The sequence below is a fragment of the Manis javanica genome, chromosome 13 (genome assembly GCF_040802235.1).
Source record: "Manis javanica isolate MJ-LG chromosome 13, MJ_LKY, whole genome shotgun sequence".
Classification (NCBI taxonomy): domain Eukaryota; kingdom Metazoa; phylum Chordata; class Mammalia; order Pholidota; family Manidae; genus Manis; species Manis javanica.
The window spans coordinates 31,876,011-31,891,915 of record NC_133168.1 but is presented as its reverse complement, the minus strand read 5'-3'; the positions used below and the strand labels follow the sequence as shown (position 1 = coordinate 31,891,915).

The 15,905-nt window shown below is 37.1% G+C and overlaps 1 protein-coding gene across 1 annotated transcript in view; it reads right to left on the bottom strand.

Moving 5' to 3' along the window:
* LOC140845381 (uncharacterized) overlaps positions 1–14,132 on the bottom strand; it is a 75,701-nt gene extending 61,569 nt beyond the window's left edge. Inside the window, exon 1 of the mRNA XM_073219460.1 lies at positions 13,778–14,132. Coding sequence (XP_073075561.1) covers positions 13,778–14,132 — 355 coding nt within the window. The remainder of the gene's footprint in view (positions 1–13,777) is intronic.
* Positions 14,133–15,905: the final 1,773 nt, after the last annotated feature.

The window sequence follows — 15,905 nt, the reverse complement described above, 5'->3', positions numbered from 1 at the left end:
GTGTGTGTGTGCAATTTAATTAGTAGTTTAAAACCTATACATGCTGAAGTTACTCTACAAGAAGATATGTCAAAGAAATAATCAATCCTCCCATGTTTTCTTCCATCTGCTACCTCTATAACTTTTCTTCTTCCTTCCTAATTACAACCCTTAAATAGAATTCGTGCCTCATATCGAATTCACCGAGTATCATAACTCCTCCAAGTGGTAAAGATACCTCAAGACAAATGCTGGGCATAGAAGCCACAGGGCATAAATCTGCAAAGAACAAAAAAGCTAACCTTTTCAAACAATATGGCTTCTCTCTCACTTACCAACTTCACATTTCCCTATATATCCCTGAAAGATGACTGGTTAGCCAGAGTCAGGTAAGATTCCTCAAGGGAGGAACAACCTAAGACAGGCACAGTTGCAGGGGGGCCATCAGGTGAGAAATTGGGGATCAACAGAGGTGAGGCTTAGAACCTCACACCCCCTGTTTTGAGAGAAATCTTCTGCATCCGTGGATGTTTAATTGCCTTTGTCTAGCTTGGATTAACACAGTCTACAGGCACACACCTGATCATCTACATTTGCTCTTTTACAACACTAAACTATGTTTTCTACCTTTATCTTGCATCTACCTACCAGTTCAGCATTTTATTTTAAAAAATAATAATAATAATAAGGGAGAAATGTGGGATTCACATATGAATCAAGTATAAAAATCAAATGAATATTCATATTTGATCTGATTGTTTATAGTTCATAATGACTGATCAAAACCGAAAGTTTTTGTGATGACTGCCCTTGTACTGTTCACCATGTAAGAACTTATTCACTATGTAAGAATTTGTTCACCATGTAAGAACTTGTTCGTTATGCTTCAGAAGATTGGAGATTGACAAGCATTAGGCTTGGGGTGGACTAATGATTGTGCATTGAGCATTGACTCCCCTATACAGAATTTTATTGTTGTTAACAACCATTTGATCAATAAATGTGAGAGATGCTCTCTCTCAAAAAAAAAAGTTACATTTACACTATACTGTCTATGTAAGTCTACCAAGTGTGCAATAGTGTTATGTCTAAGTAAACTATATAAATCCCTTAACTAAAAATACTTCATTGCCAAAAATGTTAACCATCAAAAAAAAAATTACATCTAGTCATCACCTCTTTAATGAAATCTTTCACAAAACTCTTCTTTCTCTTGATTTTGAGAACATTACTTGTCTGCTTTTCCATCTCCTTCTGTGCCTACATTTTCTCAGTGATAAAGTCCTCTCCTCCACCCATAGCATAACCTTTACAGCTTTTCAGCACTCTGTCCTCAATTTCCATTTCACTATGATATTCCTGGGTTAATTTTATATATCTCCATGGTACCAAATATTATTTACATATGTTTATCTGTATTTATTAAATGTACCCAATTGTACTTCCCAAACTTACTTCCAAAATTTATTTAATTATTATCCTACTGCCTGGACATATCTTATCTTCTGTACTCTCTCCATCAAGGAGCATCATTGACAGGCCAAAAGAAAACAGCAACAGCATAGACTACCAGTACGTTTTTCCTAACTCTCTGCACGTAAATCCAGCACGCCAGCACATGGGCAGTTATATACTTCTGAAAAGAGTAATGGTGATGGATGGACCATGAAGTTTGTTGTTTGTAAAGCCCTCTAAACTGAGAAAACTTCTCTCCTGCCTATATACACCACAAACTCTTTGAGGGAGAGGATAGTGTGCTTTTGCCTGAATCCTCAGTGCCGAACACGGTACTCTGTGAGGATGTCATCTCATATAAATTATTTTATGCCATATGTTGATATTGCTGTGAAATGTAAGCTAAAAGGAGTTGAATGACTCTTGCAATTTACTGCAGCCTTTCAAACCCTAACTCTTTAAGTAAGGACTGAAGTGATTTTACTTCAATGTTTTTCATCAAAATTTGCTTTTGTAACAACCATCTCTAAGACTGCTATGGCAGTTACCACTTGGTGGTAAATGTTAGGGTGCAACACTGGTTTCCACATTTAAAAATTACCATAATAAAACTGATCAAGGCTTTCACAAAACATTCTTTACATATGTAAGAGTTTGAAAAGCAAGATGAAATTTCTAGTTGCATTTTCAGAAGACTTCTGCATTTTTAGTTGCGCAAACGGATAACAGAACTTCCATTTGGAACTCCGGCTCTTTGGAATGTCATGCTCAGAGAGATGGTATTCGGGCTTCCGTGGCTGACTGCATCTCCCTGTGAGTGTCCAACAGTGGGCAGACTACAATTTCTGCATCTGACACACAGAGTACTTCTACACCTACCCAAATCCTTATAAACAGAAATGTGGAAAAAGAAGCCTAAAGAACTCTTTACATTGGGCTTTGGAAAAACGTTATGCTGGTGAAACATTAGCAGCCTGGCTGAGTTTGGGATCTTACCTCTTGCTGTTGCCATTCCTCTAGTTATGTTGGTTCCACTCATGATTTTTATCTTCGGAAGTGGCTATAACTATTACTATTGGATTTCCTTCAGTCTCATAATATTAAAAATCAACAATAAGGATATCATCTTTATTCTGAGAAATATAACCAATTTAAATTTATTAATAGACATAATACTTTTACACTGACATTTTTTAACTTTATGGTTTACTGTAATAATAATGATCACATTCTTGCCTTCTTTCCAGGTAAAACAATGAACATACTAAAGACATCTAGTAAATAAGAATGGGCTCCATTTTTCAAAAAAGAAAGTAAGTAATGGTGAGGCTTTATGACTTCCTTATGGCACATGGTGTACAGATCAGTGACAACCAAGGAAGCAAATTGGCAGCTGTCTGACTGCCTGCAGATTCCTGGACATACCAAACCCTATGGCAGACATGATAATAAATCACTGAGAGTTAAGAACGTTCTTTTCTTCAAATGTTACCAAATACAATTTATCTCAAATACAGACTTCATTTTTGTTTTTTTTGAGAAAAAGAAATAAGGATGAAGAGTAAAGTTTAATCTCAGACAATAGTTTTTTATTTCTGTGTATTTTTCAAATGATTCATTCATTGAAATAGATAACACATGCATATGATAAGACAAATAATAAAGTACAAGGTGTATATAATAAAAATGTCTTTATCCCATCCTCTCCCTGTCTTCTATTTCTCTCCAGAGTCAACCAGTTTCTTGACTCATAGTTAAGACCTGCTCTTGTACATTTATACACACATTTTTCTTTAAGAGATTTGAAAGCTTTCTAGTCTCAACTCAAATTTTTTACAGATAAAATAAGGTGGATATTAGAGTAATATATATTGTATTTTCAAAGAAAACAACATATTCAGAGTCAGTGTAAGTCCTTAACAGCTCTCTCACTATAAAGTCAATACATTTGTTTCTGTCAAAGCTGCCTATACTTGAGACACACATAAATATTTAAAGAGATAGCAAAAGCTGCAAATTAAATATAATGATATTGACTGAACTGTCACAGTGCATATTATGTGCAACATTAGAGGCTTCTTTTAGAGTCATTCTGGAAAGGTTATTGTAAAGGTCTATTTAGGAAGTAAAATTTAATGCTTGGTTTTGGAAATAGTGAATGTCCTCAGCTACATGTGTAAAAGAAGATTTTGTAAGAGAATTATGATATTATTGCTAAGATATAATAAAGTAAAATAGAAAGGTAACTTCATTTTTCACTTCAGGAACTCCTCTGCTTACTTCTGACTTTCTTTTTGGAATCCACAAGGCAAGGTGGAGCGCCTAGAGAAATCAAAGAAAAGGTATCATTTTTGCTTTTATCTCCTAATTCCAAATTTTTAGGATCTAGAATTTATTCACTGGATGACTTGTTGTGAAATAAAATTGCATCTTGGAAAATTTAGAGCTTAGAAAAATCTTGGAAATAATACGGAGTTAATTCAAAATTTCTTCTACACTTAATCACAAGGATAAATAGTTCTTAGTAAAAATTTAATTCTGTGGTAAGGATGTTGGTCATGATGGTTAACTAAGTATTCAATCAGTTCTTAAAATGAATTATTTTGATTTCTTTCATCAACTTTTTGTAGTTTTCATCCTGCAAATTCTATACTTCTTTTAATAGATTTGAGCCTAACTATTACATATTTCGAACCATGAAAATAGTGTTTTTAATTTTCATTTCCACATGATAGCTGTTGGAATATCGACATGATTGACTTTTTAAAATTTTTCTATCTAAGAATAGTTAATTCACAACATTGGTTCACACATTGGTTCCAAGTATACATTTCAATTACACACATTATTAAGTGCTCACCCCAACTAGTGTCATTACTACCATCAACATAGAAAGATGTTAAAGAACCATTGACTATATTCTCCCTTTGGTACTACTATCCCCGTGATCAACTTTTCATTGAGATTTTTGTGCCCCTTCATTATCCTCACTCACCGCACCACTTCCCCTAACTCCTACTCCATTGTAACCACCAGTCACTTCTCAGTGTCTTTGAGTCTGCTGCTGTTTTGTTCATTTTGTTTTGTTTTGTTTTTATAGTCCACAAATAAGTGAAATCATATGGTATTTGTCTTTATATGCCTGGTTTATTTCACTTAGCATAATACCCTCTAGATCCATTCATGTTGTCACAAATAGAAGGATTTATTTCTTTTTTATGGCTGAATAATATTTGATTGCATACATGTGCCACATCTTCTTTGACCATTCACCCATTTGTGGACACTTTGGTTGCTTCCATATCTTGACTATTGTAAATAATGTGGCAATAAATATAGGGGTACATATACCTTTTTGAGTCAAAGATTTTGTTTTCTTCAGATAAATTCCTAGAGTGGAATTACTGGGTCATATGATATTTCTGTTTCAATTTTTTTGAGGAACCTCCATACTTTTTTCAAAAGTTGCTGCACCAATTTACATTCCCACCAAAAGTGTAGGAGGCTTCCCTTTTCACCACATCCTTGGCAACATTTGTTATTTCTTGTCTTTTGGATAATGGCCATTCTAACTGGTGTGAGGTGATACTTAGATTTGCATTTCCCTGATGATTAGTGATGTGAAGCTTCTTTTCATGTGCCTGTTGCTATCTGAATTTCACCCTTGGAAAAATGTTTGTTCAGATCCTCTGCCAATTTTTTTATTCAGTTTATTTATTTTCCTGTTGTTGGGTCATGAGTTCTTTATATATTTTGGATGTTAGCCCCTTATTGGATAAATCATTTAGGAATATATCCTCCCATACTGTAGGTTGCCTTTTTGTTCTGTTGATGGTGTCCTTTGCTGTACAGAAGCTTCTTAGTTTGATGTAGTCCCACTTGCTCATTTTTTATTTTGTTTCTCTGCCTAGGGAGATGTGTCCAGATAAAATTGCTCATAGTTATGTTCAATATATTTTGCTTAGGTTTTCTTCTAAAAGTTTTATGGCTTCATGTCTTACATTCAGGTCATTGATCCCTTGTGAATTTACTTTTGTATGTGGATTTAGACAGTAATCCAGTTTCATTCTCTTGCATGTAGCTGCTCAGTTTTCCCAACACCAGTTATTAAACTGACTGTATTTTCCCCACTGTATATTCATAGCTCCTTTAACATATATTAATTGACAATATATGTGTGGGTTCATATCTGGGCTCTCTATTCTCTTCCATTGAGCTATGGGTCTATTTTTGTGCCAGTACCATATTGTTTTAACTATGTTAGCTGTAGCATAGCTTGAAGTCAGGGAGCATAATACTCCCAGCTTTGTTTTTATCTCTCAAAATTACTTTGGCAATTTGGAGTCTTTTATATTCTATATGAATTTTAGGATTATTTGTTTGAGTTTATTGAAAAATGCCATTGATTTTTTTATAGTGAATGCAATGCATTGAATTGCAAATTGCTTTGGACAGGATGGCCATTTTGACAATATTAATTCTTCTTACCCATGAGTATGGGATAGATTTTCATTTATTTGTGTATTCTTCAATTTTTCTCATGAATGTCTTACAGTTTTCATGTTATAGTTTTTTCACCTTCTTGGATAAGTTTATTTCGAGGTATTTTATTATTTTTCATGCAATTGTAAATGGAATTATTTTCCTGATTTCTCTTTCTGCTATTTCATTGTTAATATATAGGAATGCAGCATATTTCTGTGTATGAATTTTGTATCCTGCAACTTTGCTGCATCCAGCAATTAGTTCTAACAGTCTTTTGGTGGAGTCTTAAGGGTTTTCTCTATATATTATTATGTCATCAGGAAACAGTGATAGTTTTACTTCTTCCTTACCAGTTTGGATGCACTTTTTTCTCTTTATCTTGCCTGATTGCCAGGGCTAGGACCTCCAGTATTATGTTGAATAAAAGTGAGAGTGGTCATCCTTGTTTTGTTCCTGGCCTTAGAAGAAAAGCTTCAGCATTTCAATATTGGGTATAATGTTAGCTGCAGTTTTGTCATATATTGTCTTTATTATGTTGAGGTATGTGTCTTCTATACCCATTTTGTTGAGAGTTTTTATCATGAATGAATGGTGTATTTTGTCAAATGCTTTTTCAGCATCTATTGAAGTGATCATATAATTGTTATCTTTTTTGTTAATGCAGTGAGCTTCATTGATAGATTTACAAATATTGTACCATCCTTGCATCCCTGGAAGAAATCCCACTTGCTCATGGTGGATGATCCTTTTGATGTGTTTTTGAATTTGCTTTACAATATTTTGTTGAAGACTTTTGCATCTATGTTCATCAGGTATATTGGTCTATGGTTTTCTTTTTATTTTGTAGTGTCTTTGGCTGGCTTTGGTATTGGTATGATGTTGACCTCATAGAATGACTCTGGAAGTACTTCTACCTCTTCTACTTTTTGGGATACTTTAAGAAGAATGGGAATTAGCTCTTCTTTAAATGTTTGGTTGAATTCTGCTCTGAAGCCATCTGTTCCTGGACTTTTGTTTGTTGGAATAAAACTAGTTTATTCCTAGTTTCATACTATTGTGATCTGAAAGGATGCTTGATACAATTCCAATATTTTTGGATTTATTGAGTTTTCAATTAACAATGCAATTTTCTTACTGGTTATTGGTCAGTTTAGATTTTCTGTTTCTTCCAGGGTCAGTCTTAGAAGGTTGTACTTTTTATGAATTTGTCCATTTCTTCTAGGTTGTCTCATTTACTGGCATGTAATTATTTACAGATTTCTCTAATAATTCTTTTTATTTCTGTGGTGTTAGTTGTAAATATTACTTTCTTGTTTCTGATTTTATTGATTTGTGTCCACTCTTTTTTTTTTCTTGATAAGTCTGGCTAGTGGTTTGTCTATTTTGTTTATCTTGTCAGAGAACCAGCTCTTGGTTTCAAGGATTTTTTCTATTGTTTATTCTTCTCTATTTTATTTATTTCTTTTCTGATCTTTATTATGTTCCTCCTTCTACCAACTTTGGGTTTCAAGTCATCATTTCCTGTTTCTTTAGTTGTGACTTCAGACTTTATTTGGGATTGTGCTTTTTTCTGACGATAGGCCTATATTGTTATGTACTTCTCTTTTAGTACCACTTTTGTGGCACCCCACTTATATGTAATGGCTGTATTTTTGTTTTTATTTGTCTCCATGTATTGCTTGATTTCTTTTTTGATTTATTCATTGATCCATTGGTCATTTAAATGTAGGTTGGTTAGTCTCCATGTGTTTGTGGGATCTTTTTCTGTTTGTTTTCTTTGTGTAATTTATTTCTAGTTTTATACTATTGTGATCTGAAAGGATGCTTGATACAATTTAAGTCTTTTTGTATTTACTGAGACTCTTTTTGTGTCCTAATATGTGATCTATTCTGGAGAATGTTTCATGTGCCCTTTAGAAAGTTTTGTATATACTGTTGCTTTTGAGTGGAATGTTCTGTTCTGTAGATAGCAGTTAAGTCCATTTGATCTACTGTGTTGTTCAGTGCCTCTGTTTCCTTATTTATTTTCTGTCTGGTTGATCTGTTTATTGAAGTCCATGGTGTGTTAAAGTCTCCTAAAATGAATAAGTTCCGGTCTATTTCCCCATTTAATTCTGTTAGTATTTGTTTTATGTGTTCAGGTTCTCCTCTGTTGGGTACATAGATATTTATAATGCTATATCCTCTTGTTGGATTGATCTCTTTATCATTATATAATGTCCTTCTTTGTCTCTTGTTACTGTATTTGTTTTGAAATATATTTTGTCTGATACAAATACTGCTACTCCTGCTTTTTTCTCCCTTTTACTTGCAGGAAATACATTTTTTTCCATCCTTTCACTTTCAGCCTCTGTCTTTAGGTCTGAAATGAGTCTTTTGTAAACAGAAGATATATGGATCTTTGTTCTTTACCCATTCTGCTACTCTATGTGTTTTGATTTGTGCATTCAGGCCATTTACATTTAAGGTAATTACTGATAGGTATATACTTATTGTCATTGTATTAATTATTTTCTGGTTGTTTTGATAGTTTCTCTTTGATCCTTTCTTCCTCTCTTATTCTCCTCTTTTGTTATTTGATGGTTTTCTTTCATGTTCTGGTAGGATTTCTTCTTTTTATATTTTCTGTGTATCTTTTATAGGTTTTGAGTTTGTGGTAACCATAAGGTACATAGTTTCCTAAATATATAACAGTTTATACTAAATTGATAGTCTCTATTTTGAACACAGTCTAAAAGTACTTCTGTTTTAATTTTCTTCTTCCTCCACACTTTATTATATATCATAATTTGCATTTGCTATGCATCCCTTGACTGATTTTGTGTATAGTTGATATTACTACTTTTTTTTAAACTTCAAGGTTGCTTAGTAAGTAATGTGTCTAATATTTTTAGTAGTAGTGTTGGTTTCCCTGATGAAAAGTGTTTATGCTTAAGAACATTTCCATCTATAGAAGTTCCTTTAACATATTCTGTAAGGTTGGTTTAGTGGTGTTGAATGATTTTAACTTTCATTCATATGGGAAACTTTCAATCTCCCTTCAATCCTAAATGATAACTTTGCTGGGTAGAGGTTTCTTGGTTGTGGGTTTTTTTTTTTTTTCTATTTCAATACATTAAATATTTCATGCCACACCCTTCTGGCCTGTAAGGTTTCTGCTGAAAAATATGCTGATTGCTTAAAGGAGTTTCCCTTACATGTAATTATCTGCCTCTGTCTTACTGCTTTCAATACACTCGCTTTATCTTTAATCATGCCACTTTAATTATAATATGTCTTGGTTTTCTGTTCCTTGTGTTGCTTTTGGTAGGGGTTCTCTGTGCTACTTTTGGTAGGGGTTCTCTGTGCTTCCATGACCTGGATGTCTACTTCCCTCCCAAGACTGACGAAGCTTTTAGCAATTATTTCTTCAAAGACACTTTGTACTCATGTGTCTCTCTCTTCTCTTTCTGGTACCCTTAATATGTAAACACTGTTTCATTTGGAATTGCCACACAGCACTTTTTTTTTTATTAATCTACAATTACATGAAGAACATTACATTGACTAGGCTCCCGCTTCACCATGTCCCCCCCACATACCCATTCACAGTCACTGTCCATCAGCATAGTAAGATGCTGTAAAATCACTACTTGTCTTCTCTGTGTTGCACAGCCCTCCTCATGCACCCCCCACACTATACATGCTAACTGTAATGCCCCCTTTCTTTTTCCCTACCCTTATCCCTCCAATCCCACCAATCCTCCCCAGGCCCTTTCCCCTTGGTAACTGTTAGTCCATTCTTGGGTTCTGTGATTCTGCTGCTGTTTTGTTCCTTCAGTTTTTCTTTGTTCTTATACTCCACAGATGAGTGAGATCATTTGGTACTTGTCTTTCTCTGCCTGGCTTATTTCACTGAGCATAATACCCTCTAGCTCCATCCATGTTGTTGCAAATGGTAGGATTTGTTTTTCTTATGGCTGAGTAATATTCCATTGTGTATATGTACCACCTCTTCTTTATCCATTCAGCTACTGAAGGACATTTAGGTTGCTTCCATATCTTGGCTATTGTAAATAGTGCAGCAATAAACAGAGGTGTGCATCTGTCTTTTTCAAACAGGAGTGCTGCATTCTTAGGATAAATTCCTAGAAGTGGAATTCCCGGGTCAAATGGTATTTCTATTTTGAGCATTCTGAGGAAACACCATACTGCTTTCCACAATGGTTGAACTAATTTATATTCCCACCAGCAGTGTAGAAGGATTCCCCTTTCTCCACAACCTCACCAACATTTGTTGTTGTTTGTCTTTTCAATGATGGTGATCCTTACTGATGTGAGGTGATATCTCATTGTGGTTTTAATTTGCATTTCTCTCATGACAAGTGATCATGTGTCTGTTGGCCATCTGAATTTCTTCATTAGAGAACTGTCTATTCAGCTCCTCTGCCCATTTTTTAACTGGATTATTTGCTTTTTTTTTGTTGAGGTGTGCGAGCTCTTTATATATTTTGGATGTCAATCCTTTATCAGATCTGTCATTTATGAATATATCCTCCCAAACTGTAGGATACCTTTTTGTTCTATTGATGGTGTCCTTTGCTGTACAGAAGCTTTTCAGCTTGATATAGTCCCACTTTTTCATTTTTGCTTTTGTTTCCCTTGCCCGGGAAGATATGTTCATGAAGAAGTCAATCATGTTTATGTCCATGAGATTTTTGCCTTTTTTTCTAAGAGTTTTATAGTTTCATAACTTACATTCAGGTCTTTGATCCATTTCGAATTTACTTTTGTGTATGGGGTTAGACAGTGATCCAGTTTCATTCTCTTACATGTAGCTGTCCAGTTTTGCCAGCACCATCTGTTGAAGAAACTGTCATTTCCTCATTGTATGTCCATGGCTCCTTTATCGTTTATTAATTGGCCATATATGTTTGGATTAATGTTTGGAGTCTCTATTCTGTTCTGGTCTGTGGCTCTGTTCTTGTGCCAGTACCAAATTGTCTTGATTACTGTGGCTTTGTATTAGAGCTTGAAGTTGGGGAGTGAGATCCTCCCCACTTTATTCTTCCTTCTTAGGATAGCTTTGGCTATTCAGGGTATTTGGTGGTTCCATATGAATTTTTGAACTATTTGTTCCAGTTCATTAAAGAATGCTGTTGGTAATTTGATAGGGATTGCATCGAATCTGTATATTGCTTTGGGCAGGATGGCCATTTTGACGATATTAATTCTTCCTAGCCACGAGCATGGGATGAGTTTCCATTTGTTAGTGTCCCCTTTAATTTCTCTTATGAGTGTCTTGTAGTTTTCAGGGTATAGGTTTTTCACTTCCTTGGTTAGGTTTATTCCTAGGTATTTTATTCCTTTTGATGCAATTGTGAATGGAATTGTTTTCCTGATTTCTCTTTCTATTAGTTCATTGTTAGTATATAGGAAAGCCACAGATTTCTGTGTGTTGATTTTGTATCCTGCAACCTTGCTAAATTCCGATATTAGTTCTAGTAGTTTTGGAGTGGAGTCTTTAGAGTTTTTAAGGTACAATATCATGTCATATGCAAATAGTGACAGTTTGACTTCTTCTTTACCAATCTGAATTCCTTGCATTTCTTTGTTTTTTCTAATTGCTGTGGCTAGGACCTCCAGTACTATGTTAAATAACAGTGGGGAGAATGGGCATCCCTGTCTTCTTCCTGATCTCAGAGGAAAAGGTTTCAGCCTCTAGCTGTTCAGTATGATGTTAGCTGTGGGTTTATCATATATGGCCTTTATTGTGTTGAGTTACTTGCACTCTATGCCCATTTTGTTGAGAGTTTTTATCATGAATGGATGTTGAATTTTGTCGAATGCTTTTTCAGCATCTTTGGAGATGATTATGTGGTTTTTGTCCTTCTTTTTTTAATGTGATGGATGATATTGATGGATATTCGTATTTTATACCATCCTTGCATCCCTGGGATGAATCCCAGTTGGTCATGGTGTATGATCCTTTTGGTGTATTTTTGAATTCGGTTTGCTAATATTTTGTTGAGTTTTTTTGCATCGATGTTTATCAGGGATATTGGTCTTTAGTTTTGTTTTTTGGTGGAGTCTTTGCCTGGTTTTGGTATTAGGGTGATTTTGGATTCATAGAATGAGTTTGGGAGTATTCCTTCCTCTTCTATTTTTTGGAAAACTTTGAGGAGAATGGGTATTATATTTTCTCTGTATGTCTGATAAACTTCTGAGGTAAATCCATCTGGCCCGGGGGTTTTGTTTTCAGATAGTTTTTTGATTACTGCTTCAATTTCATTGCTGGTAATTTGTCTGTTTAGATTTATATCCTCTTGTTGGACTGAGCCCTTTATCATTATGTAATGTCCTTCTTTACTCTTGTTACTTTCTTTATTTTGAAGTCTATTTTGTCTGATACTAGTATTGCAATATCTGCTTTTTTCCCCCTGTTATTTGCATGAAATATCTTTTTCCATCCCTTGAATTGTAGTCTGTGCATGTCTTTGGGTTTGAGGTGAGTCTCTTGTAAGCAGCATATAGATGCTTCTTGCTTTTTTATCCATTCTATTACTCTGTGTCTTTTGATTGGTGCATTCAGTCCATTTACATTTAGGGTGATTATTGGAAGATATGTACTTATTACCATTGCAGGCGTTAAATTTGTGGTTACCAAAGGTTCAAGGTTAGCTTCTTTACTACCGTACTGTCTAACTTAACTCACTTATTGAGCTATTATATACACAGTCTGATGATTATTTCTCTCCCTTCTTATTCCTCTTCCTCCATTCTTCATATGTTGGGTGTTTTGTTCTGTGCTCTTTTTAGGAGTGCTCCCATCTAGAGAAGTCCCTCTAAGATGCCCTGTAGAGGTGTTTTGTGGGAGGCAAATTCCCTTAACTTTTGCTTGTCTGGGAATTGTTTAATCCCTCCTTCATATTTAAATGATAATCGTGCTGGATACAGTATCCTTGGTTCAAGGCCCTTCTGTTTCATTGCATTAAATATATCATACCATTCTCTTCTGGCCTGTAATGTTTCCGTTGAGAAGTCTGATGATAGCCTGATGGGTTTTCCTTTGTAGGTGACCTTTTTTCTCTCTCTGGCTGCCTTTAATACTCTGTCCTTGTCCTTGATCTTTGCCATTTTAATTATTATGTGTCTTGGTGTTGTCCTCTTTGGGTCCCTTCTGTTGAGATTTCTGTGTGCTTCCGTAGTCTGAGCAACTATTTCCTCCCCCAATTTGGGGAAGTTCTCAGCAATTATTTCTTCAAAGACACTTTCTATCCCTTTCTCTCTTTTCTTCTTCTTCTGGTACCCCTATAATGCAGATATTGTTCCTTTTGGATTGGTCAGACAGTTCTCTTAATATTGTTTCATTCCTGGAGATCCTTTTATCTCTCTCTGCGTCAGCTTCTCTGTGTTCCTGTTCTCTGATTTCTTGTCCATTAATGGTCTCTTCCATCTTGTCTATTCTGCTTTGAAGTCCTTCCAGAGATTGTTTTACTTCTGTAATCTCACTTTTACATCATCCCTTAGCTCTCGTATATTTCTCTGCAGCTCTGTCAGCTTGTTTATGATTTTTATTTTGAATTCTTTTTCAGAGAGATTGGTTAGGTCTGTCTCTGCAGATCCTCTCTCAGGTGTAACTATCTTGGACTGGACTAAACTTTTTTGCCTTTTCATGGTGATAGCGGTGGCTGTAGGCAGGTTGCAGGTGTTTCAGCTGGGAAAAGAAAGTCCTTTCCTGCTTGCTGGATGCCTTGCCCTTCTCTGCTGCCTGTGTCAGTTACCAGCATTCCTGGAGCAACCACCAGGTTAATCCCCTAAACTGATGTGGGCAGGGTCTCCATCAGAGCTGCATGGAGCCCTGTGGGGAGTGGCCAGCATGCCAGGTACGCTCCTCTGCAATAGCGCCCTCCCCCCTGCCGGGCAGCTGTGTGCCTGCAGTGGTCATTGGGTCTGGCCCACGTAGCTGTGCATCGGGCTGGGATTCTGGACGGCTGTTGTGATTGTGGCTGCTCCCTCTGGCACCGCTGCAGGTGCGCACGGACCCCTCCTGTGCGGACCTCTCCTGGGCTCCTCTGGTGCCACTGCCGCTGGTGCACACAGGCTGTCACCTGGGCTGTTTGGTCACTGTGGTGGTGGGCTCCTCTGGTACTGCCAGTGCACACGATCTGCTCCCTGTCCCCTGGCACCGCTGCCCCCGACACACACTGCCACTCTCCCACTACTGGGCCCATGTGTCAGGGTCCAGGTCAGTTTGGGAAACGACTGGCAGGTTTCTTAGTGCCATGAAGGGCTTCAAGCTCTGCTGCCGCCCCAGGGTTTAGATGCCTAAAGTTCCTCAGGTTTCCCAGCTGCTGGCTAAGTGTGCCGGGACAACTTCATCCAGCTGTGGGGTCCCTGTCTCTTTAAGACTTGCAGAAAGAACTCACTTTTCTTTTGTCTCAGGGGTGCTGGTTGCAGGAACCTGCCCACAGGTTTTGCTTTTCCATTTCTCTAATATCCATCACCCTGTGCACCTTGTGTCTGCACTCTGGGTGTGGATTTCTAGAGCTGGTTGTTTAGCATTCCTGGGCTTTCACTCTCTCCCCATTCCAACTCCTTTCTTCCTGCTGGGTTCTGAGGTAGGGGAGCATTCAGGTCCCACCTAGCTGCAGCTTGTATCTTACCCCCTTCATGTGATTCTGAATTCTCACAGATGTAGATGTATCATGGCTGTTGTACTGCATCCACTGGTGTCTCTTTTAGGAATATTTTTATTTATTGTATTTTCATAAATATATATGTTTTGGGGAAGAGATTTCCACTGAACTACTCATGCCACCATCTTCCCATGATCCACTGATCCACACAGCTCTTTTAGCATCCTCTTGTTTCTAGAGATTATCTTTTCTCTCTGTTCTGCAGCTTCTTTGTTTTCCTGTTCACTTATTTCCATCTCATTGATTGTCTCCTCTAGTTTCAGCAATCCAATTATTCATTCTGTCCATTGCATTTTTTATTTCAGTCACTGTATTCTTTAGCTCTGATTGGCTCTTTTTAAACTCTTCTATCTCTTTGTTGAAGTTCTAAGATATCATTTGTTTTCTGTGAGTCAGTTTGCATATTTATGACTTTTAGTTTTAGTTCTTTATCAAGAAGTTTGGTAATCACTGTTTCATTTAGCTCTTTCTCTTTTTGGTGTCTTATCTTGTTCTTTTATTTATAACATGTTCCTCTGCCTCCTCAGTTTGTCTGTGTTTCTGTGTTTCTTCTTATGTATTAGATAGACTTGCTAAGCCTCCTGGAGTAGAGAGTAATGGCTTTAACCAGAAGGCATCCTGTGGTGCCCAGAAGCTCAAGAATCTTCCTTCTGCAGTGTCTGGTCCTTCTTTGGTGAGCTGTGGGCAGGCAGGGCTGCCTTTCTGCCTTTCTTTTGATAATGGCTAATCTCTGTCAGCAGCAGCTGACAGCTCCCTTTGTGCCCTTTGTGAGCTGTACCGTAGCACTTCTATTGAGATCTTTTTTGGATGGAGCTGCCTTTTGCTTGCTGGGAAGCAATTGCAAACCTGCTGAGCTGACATAATGAGTGGGGCAGGTGTGTGGCAGCCAATGCTGGTGGGGTCTGAGCTGCCAGCAATGGAGAAGGAGTGTTTGGAACTGGCTCCTGTAGGTGCTTCCCAATTTGGATTGAAAGAGGGCCAGGAAAGCTGGAAAATTATCCCTCTGCCAATCAGGCAGCAGTCCGAGCACTGCTGAGCTTAGTGGGCTGGGTGAGTACACAGGTGCAAAGTGAAGCACAGGTCTGAGGTGGTAGAGAGGTGGATGGATTGCTGGGGGCTGGCTCCCGTGAGTGTCTGACCAGACTGGCTCAGGGAGAGCTGAAGTAGCATTTTCCACCTGCCCTTTCTTCTCCAGGGAGAGCTCTATCCAACCAGCACCCCTCTGGCACCCTTCCTGATGCTAGTAAATCTTTCAAACTGCTACCTCTGTGTTGGGTCTCAGTGAGAAAGAGTCTTAGCCACTCAGAG